Here is a 13,279-nt window from a genome sequence, read left to right on the forward strand (position 1 = left end):
TATCCAGTCCGTCCTTAGAGATGGGTGAAGCCTGGCCCTGTAATTACAGATTACCAGAAACGGATCACGAAGTCCACTACTCGAATCTCGGGGCTTGACACGGTCCCCGGCACAAGGGGGACGCCCAACAACTGGTTTAGTTGCAAAAGAACAGAAAGCGCCCTCGAAGGGCATCTGTTACCCCTGTCATTTTGCAGGAGGGCAACAAGGACTGGCAGGACCCGGCCGGCCGCGGGGGACGAGCGCCATCCCGGGCCCAGGCGAAGGGGGCGCTGCGGCGGGAGGCCGTGCCGGGAGGGGCGGGTCCGCCCCCAGCGAGCGAGTGCGCGCGCGGCCGCTGCCACCTCCGCTGCTCGGCCCGGTCCCGGTGCGGCCCGGCCGGCCCGCGGGACGCGGAGCCGAGGCCGCGGCCGGCCGCATGAAGGACTGCGAGTACCAGCAGATCAGCCCCGGGGCTGCCCTGCCGCCCGCCTCTCCAGGGGCGCGCCGCTCCGGCCCCGCCGCGCCGCCCGGCCCGGGCCCCGGGCCCCCGTCGCCCGCCGCCGCACCGCGCTGGAGCGGCAGCGGGAGCAGCGGCCGCCGCCCACGGCGCAAGTGGGAGGTGTTCCCGGGCCGCAACCGCTTCTACTGCGGCGGCCGTCTCATGCTGGCCGGCCACGGCGGCGTCTTCGCGCTCACGCTGCTGCTGATCCTCACCACCACCGTCCTCTTCTTCGTCTTCGAGTGAGTTCCTTGGCGCCCCCGTCCCCTCCGGTGCCCTCCGCTCCTGCCGCGCACCCATCTTCCCCAGCCCGTGGCGGGCACCCTCGTTTCCCCTGGTCTGCTGCTGGGCGTCCCGTCCTCTCCCTTCTGCCCCGCACTCCACCCTTCCCAGCCCCTGCCGGGCATCCTCCCCGCCCCTCCCTGCCCTTGCCTGGCCCGCGCCCTCCCTGGGCTTCTCAGAATCTGCCCTTAGGCCTGTCAAGGCTCCTGGCATATCTCTTACCCGCCCTGCCTGACTCCCTCCACCCATCATTCCTGACTCCCCATCTTCCCCTGTTTGGATACCCTACCTACACTGGGCCCTCCCAGTCACCCCATCCTCTCTGACCCTTCCTTGGCACTCTCTCTTTGCCAGCCTCTGCCAGGAGCATCACCCTCCCAAGTTCCTCTACAGCCCCATCCTTTCTGTCCTCTCAGAATCTGCCTCCGGGGCTCCTTAGATAGAGCCACTGGCCCTCACCTATGCCCTGGACCATCTCTTGTCTCCCCCCCCCCCAGGTTTTTTCTGACTCCTTGAGGCATGTTTTCTTTATATCCCTTACAGACAACTTCTGAATTTCTTCCAGGTCCTTTGGCGGTATACTCCCCACCACAGATTTCCTAGCCATCTTCCCCATTCCCTCTAGGGTTCCCTGTCATCTCTCTACTCTCCTATTGCCTCCCGTTGCTTTCCTCCGGGTCATTCTCACCCTGGACCTTTGTGGAATCTTCCCTCAAACATCTCTGGGTCTCTTAGGCCTTCCCTTCCCTCTCCAGCACCTTCCTTAGTTTCTCCAGAGCTTCTTGTCTTTCCCCCAGCCTCCTCCTGTCCCCTCAGACATCTCCCAAGGCCCCTGCCCCCCACCTCCTGTCCTCCTGGCCTGCTTTCCCTTCTCAGCATTCTCGAGCATCCTCTGGCCTGTTCCATGGCAGGAGCAGCTGCAGTGACTTGTTATTTTTCAAGAGTCCAGAGTGCTTTCGTGTGACAGGTCATATTTGCCCCTGTGGGTTTTTTACCTCTTCATCATATCCCCAGTGACCCTGGATTAGCCCACACAGTATCTCCATTTTATGGATAGAGGAGGGGATGCTGCCGTTTTACCAGGGTCACATATTTGTACTGGAAGTTTGCCGCCCTAGCCTTGGTTTCTAGCTCAAGCCACCCACTGTGTGATTCCTTTCACACACACTCACACATACCCCGGCTACATGAGCCTGCCTTCCCCTCCTAGTTCTTCCCATCCTTTGTCATCTTCCTTAATTATGCAGTGTTAAAAACTCCATCTTTGGGACCAACAGACCTGATTCAAATCCCGGCTCTGCCACATACTAACTGTGTGACTTTGGTGCGGTGTCTTCACCTCTCAGAGCCCCAGGGTCCTCATCTATAATGGGGCTTATAATAGTGCCCACCCCTGGGGTTGTCATGAGGGTGGCATGAAGTCACGCATGGAAGCCTTTAGCCAGTAACAAGCACTTAATGCTCCCTGCTGCTGTTGCCTATTGTCTTCACCATAAAACACTGTCCAAGGGCTTGTGGCCATGTTATGGCTGCCACAAGGACACCAGCCCTCAGGTACCCTTTCCAGCTGCCAGATCATGTATCTGCAACATTGGGTTTTCCCTTGAAGCAAGGTGAAGCATCTCCCTTCCTCCCTTCCTTTCTCAGTCAGGGTGAATAGAAATTTCCAGGATAATTTAACAAGCAGAAGCTCTGGGAAGCCCCAGTCCCTGGCGTTTTCTCTGTGCTGAGTTTCACATCCACTCTTCTGGGCTGGCCCGCATGGGTGTTTTGAAAGCGCCTTTTCCATCACTCCCAGGACTCAGCTGAGGCAGGAGGAAGTTGACCCCCATGACGCTGCAGTCTGGGATTTGGTCAGTTCTGAAGCACAACCTTCTCTGGGCTGTGGGAAGCGAGGACTTCTGGATTCAGGGAGAACTTGTGAATCATCTTGTCTTTGTCTTTGATCTTCCTCGCTCGGCTTGGTGGAGTTGGCAGAAAGGTTTCGGTTTAGGCGGAGAGCGCACCTGGGTCTGAATGGGGAGAAAAACCTCAGTAGAGACCTGGCATGTGGGAACACTGTTGGTGAGGGTGTGGTGTGTGAGAGGCATGCACTCTCTCACATTGCTCTGGGGAAAGGTGAAGATGGCTCTCTGGGGCCTTCCCTGCTGAGAATGGTTTTTCTTCATTGTTCAGTTGGGTGGATTATCACACGGGCCTCTTGGTAAGGCTCCCACCACTACAGCCAAAGTGCCCCTTTAATTCTTAGTCAGATCTGAACCTCCCTGGCTTTCTGGGTAAGAGCCAAGAGCCCTGACAATGAGCTTTGGCTCTGTCTCCATCCCCTCCCACTATCCCCTTTTGTTCCCCTCTGGTGGCATTGGCGCCCCTGCACACCGTGTCTCAGAGCCTTTGTGTGTGTGGGATACCCTTCCCTTAGGGAGCTTCATGGCTCCTTCCCTCCTTTCTTCTGTCCTTCCCTGACTGTCCCTATAACACAGCAAACCGCTCCCCTCCCTCCCATGCCCTCTACCCTGACTTACTCTCTGACGCTCTTGTCACCATCTGAACATATTACATGTATACTTTTTGTTAGTTTCTTTCCTGTCTCTCCATAAGTAGGATTTTATTCTCCTCACTGTTGTATTCTCAGTACTTAGAACAGGGTCTGGTATATAGCAGGCACTCAATATGGTATATAGTTGTTGAATAAGTAGAGAGAGCCCTGGCTGGGAGCCCAGAGGCCCCAGTCCTGTCGTTGGCTGTCTGGGTGACCTTGGATCTGGCTGTGGGCCTCGGAATTCCCCTCTGTAATATCAGGGGGCTAGGACTTGGTGTTTCTGAGGGTACTGCAAGTCTCAGACTTCAAGTCTTCTCCATTCCCCCAAAAGTCTGGTTGTACATGAGCTGGTGGAGTTGTCATGCAGGTGACAGAGAGGGCCTGGCTCTGTTTGAGGCTTGGACCCTGGACCACTGACATGTTTGGAGCACAACAGAGCCCCCTTGGAGCCCTTGGCCTTGGCAGTCTCTGCTCCTCAAGGGAAGGGCCTCTGTGGAGGCCAGAGCCTCTGATGATGGAGGCTCCAGAAGCAGCATGGAGATGCACACGAGGTTTCTTGCTGCTGCTGTGCCAGCTCCTGGGACCTTCCCTTCCAGTGGTTAGTTGTCTTCCAAATAGCAGCTCCTCACCCCATCGGCTGCCACTCTGGCTCTGGGAGGGAAGGCAACAAAGACCGTGGTTCATAGTCTGGGTTGGCCTTGGAGTCAGCCCTGTGCACAGGCCATTCTCCCCGCCAACTAGGGTCGGGGACCAGATCGAACTGACAGGGGATGCTAGCCCGGGGTGACAGTGGCAGTAGTGGACCATGCTCTTTCTCCCCACCCCCTTCACCTGCCTGACCTAGTCATTCTTCAGGGTTTAGCTTAGGCACTGTGTCCTCTCCTTCAGCCAGCCTGTCCTACTCTTCTGCTACTTTTCCCTTCCCCAGTATAGCATGCAAAGCCCTGTGTGGTGACTGTGTACATGTTGCTTTTCCTCACTAGACCGTAAGCCTCACTGAAGTGAGCAGGGTGAATGACTCTTGTCTCATTTACTGCTGTTTTTCCTGCTGCTTGTTGAAGGTATTGCTTGGCATGTATGAGACCTTAGTAGATGTGGAGTGACTGACTGAATGAATGAATGAGCATAGCCATGGATGGTTCATCTCAAGTGACAATCCAGTTATTGGTATGGCTGCCTGAAGCTCTGTGTTTGGAAGGATTCTGAGGCTTCAGTTAAGTGCAGGGGTTAAATGCTGGGATCTGTCAGTCACATCTGCCATGGGCACAGGGAGAAGGTACAAGGACCAATTAGTGATGTCTGCTCTAGGCACTTACAGGGGAAGTAGATGCACTCACCTAGGGACTATACCTCTGCCTTAGGAAGAGGCTGCCTTCAAGAAAGTGGTGGCAGTCGCTGGGATGACTGCCCCTGCCTAGTGCTGTAGCCTGTGCCCCAGGGGAGCTTTTGGGATATCTGCTCATCTCTCTGTCCCTCTTTCTTTCTAGCTGTCCCTTCCTGGCCCGCCAGCTGACCCTCGCCATCCCCATCATCGCTGCCATCCTCTTCTTCTTCGTCATGAGCTGCCTGCTGCAGACGAGTTTCACCGACCCCGGGATCCTGCCCCGGGCCACTGTCTGTGAGGCAGCCGCCCTGGAGAAACAAATTGGTGAGGCGCCTACTCCAGCTGACACTGCCTCCCGGCTCCACATTCCTTGATTTGAGAGGAGGCCGATTTTCTCTTCCCACCCTGCTAGGGACTGGGGCTTCAGTAGTGAGTAAGGCAAGCTGGAGTAGAGATAGATGACCAGCAAGTGAGCAAATAAGCAAGTGAGAAATGCTAGCAGTGAAGCGTGATGGCAGCCAGTGTGGAGCTGAGAGCTTACTGGGGGCCAGGCACTGTTTTCACCTCTTGATATTCATAATTTATTTAATCCCCCAGCAGTCCTTTGAGATAGGGACTGTTGTTATTCTCATTGTACTAATTAAATTGAGTCTCAGAGAAGTTAAGTAAGTGGTCCAACACCACACAGTAAATAGAAGAGCTGAGATCAGACCCTAGGTGGTCTGACCAGAGCTCCTACTCTTAAACATTCATACATACCTATTCATTCACTCATCGAACATTTATTGAGCCCCTACTGTGTGCCATGCACTTTTCCAGATGCTGGTGATATGGCAGTGAACAGATATGACAGTGTCCTGCACACTTGGCGCTGACATTATAGTGGGAGGAAAAACAAACAAATATCTAGGATGTCAGAGAGAAGGAAGCAGGGAGAGAGGGTGAGGACTGGGAGAGGGTGTAGGATTTTAAATAGGGTGGTCCGGGAAGGAAGGCCTCGTGAAAGAGTGACATCTGAGCGAAGACCCGAAGAGATGAGGAGTTGAACCATGTGGGTATCTGAGGGAAGAGCACAGGAGGTGTGGAGAGCAGGCCAGTTTAGACTAGGTGGTCAGGGGAGGCCTGTAGGAGGAGTTCCACTTGAAATGAGCCTTGAGTGGTACATTGGAACCAGTAATATGCAGCTTGGAAACAGTGAAAGCAAAAGTCCAGACTGGCAAACAAGCTGGTCTATTTCAGGGCTGGCAGGGAGGTCTGTATGGCTAGAAAGAATGTGGGCTCCCAGGCACCCTAGGTGGCCCTTGACTCCTCCCAGACTGCTGTGTGGGTCCCCTGGGAGGTTGGGCAACAGGGCCAGGGCCTTAATCTCAGCTTGCTCCACCCTGCCTCCTTCCTGCTGAGAAGTGAGGTGGGTATTTGCACACCTCAGGGGTTTCCGGTCCGTGGTTGCCTCCTTCCCCTAAGAGGGTGGCTTCCAGACAGGCTTTTAAACAGTGGCTGGTCCTAAAGGGACCTAGTGGCCTGGAAATGTCAGAGCAGTGCTGGTCCATCACTGGAAGTCATCCCACTGATTCTCCGGAGCAGCCCCAGAGGGCGGGCAGGAGGGGAGAGGATGTTCTCTGCGCTTTGTTCTTTGTCTCATTCCTCTGCCCAGGGCCATCCTCAGTCACACCCTTGTTTGCTGTCTTCCTCTACCTACATCCAGCTTCCTTCCCCTGCACCCTTGGGCCACTCACCACTCAGCCTCCCAGACTGTTGCTCCCGATTTCTGCGGTCTGACCTGGGCTGCTGCACCTGCCAGGTGGGCTGGGGGGCGCTGCAGCAGCAGTCCCGTCTCTCCTCCCTCCAGGTGGGGACCAACCGTGAGGCAAGATCACTGTCCCGCTCAGCCTGAGCACAGCCTCTGGCCTCCCGTGAGCTCTTTGCCCATAACGGCAGCAGTAGCTCCCCATGTCTGGGGAGCGCTTGACGGTGTGCTGAGTGCTTCCCATCCATCAGCCCCACAAATCCTCACAACAGAGGCTGTGCCAATGCAGAAACCGAGGCAGGTGACACACAGCCAGGGAGTGGCAGCGTGGAGGTGGAGCATGTGCCCTGACTCCCAAACTCACTTTCTTTTCTGAGATGGCTTCGGGGACACATCCCCAGTGTCCTGAGGCCACACCCCTGTCACTCTTATGTCTCAACCCAAGTGTCCTGTACTCTGGGAAGTCTTTGAGACCCCAGTTGGGCCAGACCTTCTGGTGTCCACTCCCCAAGCGCCTTGGCCTTCCTTCCTTGGCTCTGTGCTGCGTGGTGGTACTTGAATTGTCAGGCAGGCCCAGGAGGCTTTCCTGGACAGCAAGGGTCTTGTTCACCTTGTCTGCCCTGCGGGGGGTACAGTGCAGTCGGCTGAATGGACAAGCCTCTGCGGAGGCCCTCATTGCTGTCCCCAGGTGACTGGGAAAGAGTTGGAACTTCTCCCAGTTAGGCATTATGGGTTTGATCATTTATGTGTTATTTTTTTATGCTGACTCATGACTCAGGGGACAGGAGGAGGTGGGGCCAAAATTAAATCTTAGGCGAGCCCTGCCTTCTGATGGTTTCCAGACTGGCTCAGACCAAGGTGGAAGGGCTGACTGGCCACCGCAGGTGCAATCAGGCTTTGGAGAAGGACCAGAGAAACCAGGAGTATCTTCTGCCTGGAGGTACAGGGAGGCTTCATGGAGAAGTGGCCGAGCCAAAGCTTACAGTCTCGGTGAAGTTCAAGTACAGGAAGATGTATGAAAGGAGCCTTCCAGGCAGATGCAACAGAAGCTGGAGAAGACAGTGAGAAGTCGGAAGGGGGCCAGGTGTGGGACCCTGAGCAGGCCATGTTGGGGGTGTGGCCAGGAGGCTTCCAGTCAGGGTGAAACATTTTCTTGAAAAAGACTAGGGGCACTGAGCCTTTTTAAGATGATTGGGGGCTGGCTCTGAGGTGGGTGTGCTGTTCGTTTAAATATGAACTGATTACCTGGGCCCATGCAGACTGTGGGCTTCTCATTTTGGCCAATAGGCCAGCAACTCCAGCCCAACAGGTTTGGCCCAGGATCCCACCTTGCAAGGACCACCGAGGTGGGGTGAGCAGCTCCTCCAAGTTTGCCCAGGACTGTCCCTGTTGTAGTGCTGAGTCTCGATTCTTGGAAACCCCTCAGTCCAGGCAAACGGGGCAGCCGGTCTCTCTCATCTGAGATCCTGACTTGTTAGCTGGTGAGCTGGATCACCACGCAGGGCCACACTGTCCGAGTGCTCTGGGCACTTGGAAAGGAGGTAGGAGGCAGGAACCCTGCCCCCAAGAACACTGCCCTTGGGTTTGAGGGGAGATGTTAGAAACATCAAATCTGAGAGACAGACACTCAGCTAGACACAGTTAGAGCTCACAGGACAGACAGAAAGGCCATCCCTCCCTCACCATTGCACAGCAGGTCACAAGCCACATCCTGTTTGTTTTCCGGATGGCTCCCCTCTGGTCCTTCGGAAGTCCACTGCCAGGGGGCAGACCTATCTCATTTTCCACCTGGATTGGCTTAAGATTCTGTCAACCGGTTCCTGAAACCTGGCCTCTCTCTTTAATCACAGTTGTCTCTCCAAGACCCAGATTTCACCTCCCCCCCAGCCTCCCCACTCAGAATTCACATGACTCCTTAGTTCCCTCAGCAGCAGTTCCTGAAGACTGGTCTTTTGAGTACAGCCGTTGTGATTTTTGCCCTTTCTACATCTCACCTTGTACCTCATTTCTTTAGTATTTTCCTTAAATAGCTCACTTTTAAATGTATTTTACAAGGAGGATTTATATCATCCCTGTAAGTGGAAAGCCACTTGCTCTGAACAGAAGACAGTCAACAACAAAAACATAACAATGTTATGGAATTCTTGGTGGTTAGGGTTGCAGTCAACTTAGAGCAAGAACTCACTCCGAGGCCTGTGAGGGTCACAGGTTTTAGGTATTAAAAGTTGACACTTTCCCTTTGATGGAGTCAAAGGCTTGAAAGAAAATTGAAAAAGGAATAACTTTCTCATCACGTGATTCAATGGGAAATGTGGCCCGGAACCAAGTCATCTTCCACCTTCCGGAAAACTTGCCGGCTGAGGCGCACTTGCCAGCAAGCTCCAGCCCACCCCCCGCCCCCCGCCCCCTGCGGGGGTCCCCAGCCACACCGCATTAGTTAATGCCTTGTGCCTTTGCCTTTGTTCACTCCTTGGCCTCTACTGCCCTGCCCTCCGCTGGCGAGCCCAGGGTTGCATTCTTTCTGATCCAGCCTACTTGCTCTTCATCTTTTGTGGCTTTCTTGAATGCTGCCTCCTGTCCCCACCCCACATATTCCCGTGTTCTCTGGGTATTGAGTATAGAGACCCCAGTAGTGCCATTAATTGACTAACTATGGGTTGGACTTTTATATCTCTAATATAGAACATCATCATCTTACAGGGTTGATAATATTATTACCCAGTGAGGAAACCAAGGCTCAGGTTGAGCAGTTTCCTCAGAATCACAGGCTAACAAGTGGCCAGGCCAGGTTTCAAGATGAGATCAGGCTGGCCCCAGAGTCACCACACTTGACTTATGTGCCTCTTACACCAATTCTATAATTATCCACTTCTCCCACTCACCCTGCCTTCAAGCTGCGCTTTTCCTGTGTCCCCAGGCCTTCACTAAGCCTGTAGGTCATAGGGGGTTCCATAAACCTCTAGAATGAACAGAAATGGTCAGGCGGGCATTACATTGGCCTGGGCGCTGCGGCTGACCGTGAGCTGGCCTGGAAGCTAGGGAGGCCACAGCTCTGCACCTACTTCCCCTCCAGGTGGGGCCGGTGGAAGGCCAGCAATCAGGGCCCAGTAGGGTAGGGAGAGCCCAGCCTCCCGCACCAGCCCCTGGCCTCCGGTCCCTGCCCCAGGCTTCAGCTCTGACTGCGGGCTGCCTGCCGTCTCCTGTCCTGGGGCTGTGGTTGGGATGGAGACCCATAGGGTGCCCCCTGGTCAGGAGGAATGTGTGGGGAGATTCCTCTGCTTCTCACAGCCACTTAGTGAGGAGGAGCCTTCTCCCTCATTACCACATCCCCACCTGGAAGGCAGCAGCAGGGTAACTTTTTACTTCTGAGGAAAGAACCTGAAGCAGAAAGAGCCCTGGGTAGACCGCAGATCTCAGTAGGGCAGGGGTAGCATCTCTTATTATCACTGTTCCTTCATTTCTTCAACAAACACTTTCTGAACTGGGTGCATGATGCAAACAAATCTTACTCGTCTCTGCGTCCTGGCCCCTACCTCCTCTCCTCACCTGCCACCCCAGGCCTTGTGCAGTATCTTGACACAGTAAATGCTAATGTCTGAAAGAATGAACAAATGAGTGCCTTGGAAGACAAGGGTTCTAGTTTCAACCTCACCTTATCCTATAGGAGTGAAGGTGGTCCCCCATGTGTAATGATGGGTGTATGTCCCCTCACCCAACTTGGTGCATTTTTTGTGCATTGAGCAAGACGGAATGTCAGTATACTTTGAAAATTGTTTTTCCCTCTTGAAACTAAGGAGGCCTGAGGCTTGTGGTCAGGAATAGCAAATGGACTAGCTCCTGGCACAAACAAGCTACCACTGGTAGTGGCCTCTGGGAGGAGTGGGTTGAGGGTGCTGAGGCCCAGTCAGTGCCGTGATCAGTCGGCACTGCCTGGCCTGAGAATAAGCAGTGGGACAGCTGCTCATCTTCCTCCGTCCCGGGATTCAGCCTCTACAGTGGCATCCCAACAGTCTCCTTTGACCCAGCTTGTTTTGGGCCCTGCAGTTGTTGCCTCTCATTCAGCATCTGGGAGGCACCTTTGCTGCAGTGATGCTTTCTCCTCTCTACTGGCTCTTGGCAGCCTAAGGAAGTTGGATATGCAGAGCTTCACTTCCTCTTTCTCAGAGTTCTAGAAAGGAGGAAGCCTGGTTGTTGGTGGTCAGAACATACTGGTAGGAGTTCCCTCCTTGCCTTGGGGGAGAGGTTTAGACTCCTCCGTGCCCTGGCGAGGGCCTGTGGGAATCCAATGAGGATTCCAGTAACATTTCTCTTAGTCCTGAAGAGGGTCTGTGGCTGTCCTTCATTCACAGATGTGTTGTGTTCTGAAGTTTCTTCATAAATCAGTTGTTTGGAATATAATGTTTCATAGAAAGGACAATAATAATAATAATGGCTAATATTTATTAAACTCTTGCCAGGTGCTAGACACTTTGCTAAATCCACTTGATGAATTCTCGCCTAATTCTCCTAACAGCACTAGGAGCTGGATTTGATTATATCCCATTTTCTTTTTTAGTGGATGAGGGTACAGAGAACTTAAGTGACTTGACCTCCATCACACAGCTAGTAAGTGGTTGGGCCAAGATTCATATCCACATGTCTGTCTGGCTCCAAAGCCTGTGTTCAAGCCTGGGAGACAACGGTGGGCAGGAACAGGAGCAGGGACCTAGGGTTCATGGGGCAGGATTAGGGGCTGGGTTTGGAGTTGCAGCAACAGCTCTGGGAAGAACTGGGGAGTTGTGCATACCTGGTTGTTGCAATGGGAACCATTGGTCAGGACTGAGGCTCCCATGAACCTCGCACTGTGCTCAGGGCTGTCTTTGCAGCATCTATCTCTTTGAGCCCTGAGCACAACCCTAAGAGACTGATGATCATCTATCTCCATTTTACCAATGAGTGAACAGGCTCTGAGAGATGATGGCACTTCCTTAAGTAGCAAGTAAGTAACAAAAGCAGGATTGGAACCCAGTGTTTCAGTCTGCAGAGCCTGTGAAAGCAGCTACTAGTAAGGGCTCACCAAATGCCAGTTCCTTCACATATACTGTTTCTGATTCTTAGAACTTTTCAGGTAGTAGTTATTATTTGTCTGCTTTTACAAATGCAACCGCAGGCTCACAGAGATTAAGTAACTTTTCTGAGGGCACCAGTTCCTTAATGGAAGAGTCTGGGCCTGCCTGAATCCAGAGCATGTTTTCTCTCCTCTTTGCTGCTGCCTCAGAGTTCGTAGGCCCAGAAGTGTGTGTCCCACTATCCCTGCTTTCAAGGGGTGTGTGGTCTAGCTTGAGGGACAGTGTACACACACAGCAGTCCTATCACAACTCAGCTGAGCAGTGAGTGTATTCAGGTGCTGGGCATGAGGCACGAGGGCCCCCAGGACTGAAATGCTCAGAGAAGTTGCTGGAAACTAGACTAGGCGAGCTCTGGTGAGCAAGAAGAAGGTGGGGGCTGGGGCTTGGTGGGAGCAGGGGCAGGAGATCTGAGGTTCCAGGGACTCGTGGGGTAAGGGTAGTGGGAGAAAACCTGGGAACAGAGGTTAGGCCCAATTGTGGAGGGCCTTGGTATCCAGACAAGAAGTTTGTTCTTTATCTTGTCTCTTAGGCCAGAGAAGGTTTGTGAGCTGGGAAGGGACTTAAAAGGGGTTATTTAGAAGAATGTGGCAGTGTGTGCAGGGAGCAGGGAATCTTCTGGAGAAGCTGTTTGGTGATACAGGCCTGGACTGGATTAGGGTGTTGGGAATAGAGAGTGAAAGATCATGAAGGATGAGCTTGACCACACCTAGCAACTGGCCAGGCAGTGGTGAGGGGGAAGGAAGGGTCTGCAGAGAGACTCTAAACTGGGTCCCCTTGCCTCTGTCACTCACTGGCTCTGTGGCCTTGGGCAAATCCCCTAACCTCTCTGGGCCTGTTTGCTCATTTGAAAACTGAAGGGGTTAGAAGAGAGGCAGTCAGCAAAAGAACATTTACCAAGCATCTGCTGTGTGCCAGGGTTGTGTTATACACTCTTCTTGAGCTTCCTTCCAGCTCTTGGTTTGTGCCATTGGCAGAAATAAGGAGCCAGGCAGGGTTAAGCCATTCATTATGACACTAAAATTTACAAAAATATCTCGCACCCAAGCTTTGGAAACTTAAGTTCACATCCTGGTTCTGCCACCAGCTGTGTGGCTTTGGGAAAGTCACTTAACCTCACTGAAAAGTGTCCTTAACTGTAACCTAGAGATGATAATGGTAACCTTCCCTCCTGGATGTTACAAGATTAAAGGAGATAATATATGCAAAGTGCTCAGCATATAGTAGGCCCTCAGTGAAGAGTTCGCTTTCCCATGCCTCTTCTTTCTCTCAGCAGTTCTATGAGCTAATAATAATGTGCACAGTTCTTAAGCATTTACTTTGTGCCACTTCACATATACTAATGCATTTTGTCCTCACAACAGCCCTATGAGGTGGGAATTGTTATTAGCATCATTTCAGTGATGGAGGAAACAGGCACAGAGAGGTTAAATGATTTGCCTCATCACACATCTAGCAAATGGTATCATCAGGAGAAACCCAGGTAGGAAGGGGTAGAGCCAGGATTCATGCCCCATTCTACCTGTTATTTCCATTTTGTAGATGAGGAAACTGAGGCTCAGAGAAGTTCATTTGACTTAAACATCACATACCACCAGCCAGTGGCAAAACCACGTTTCAGAGTGTGTCCATTGGCCTCAAGCCCTCTGCCCTTTACCATGCTGCCAGTTTTAAGGAAGAGACACTGAGATGCTCAGTTCTATTTTAAACACACCATGGTTGGGGGTGATGGGGAAACAGCCTAGAGGAAGTCTGTTTGGGAGCTGGGAATGTGGGACATGAGTCTGTTTGCCTCATGGAT

At 53.1% G+C, this 13,279-nt stretch overlaps 1 protein-coding gene across 7 annotated transcripts in view; it reads left to right on the forward strand.

Moving 5' to 3' along the window:
- Positions 1–325: 325 nt before the first annotated feature.
- The window catches only part of ZDHHC18 (zinc finger DHHC-type palmitoyltransferase 18), a 42,443-nt gene continuing 29,489 nt past the window's right edge, over positions 326–13,279 (forward strand). For 6 of the 7 annotated variants that reach the window (XM_036914875.2, XM_036914876.2, XM_036914877.2 and 3 more), the window contains exons 1-2: positions 326–723; positions 4,790–4,950. In XM_036914875.2, coding sequence (XP_036770770.2) covers positions 419–723; positions 4,790–4,950 — 466 coding nt within the window. In that variant the 5' untranslated portion in view covers positions 326–418. The remainder of the gene's footprint in view (positions 724–4,789; positions 4,951–13,279) is intronic. The other variant, XM_036914879.2, reaches the window with a different exon arrangement.

This window comes from Manis pentadactyla, chromosome 4 (genome assembly GCF_030020395.1).
Source record: "Manis pentadactyla isolate mManPen7 chromosome 4, mManPen7.hap1, whole genome shotgun sequence".
NCBI classification, from domain to species: Eukaryota; Metazoa; Chordata; class Mammalia; order Pholidota; family Manidae; genus Manis; species Manis pentadactyla.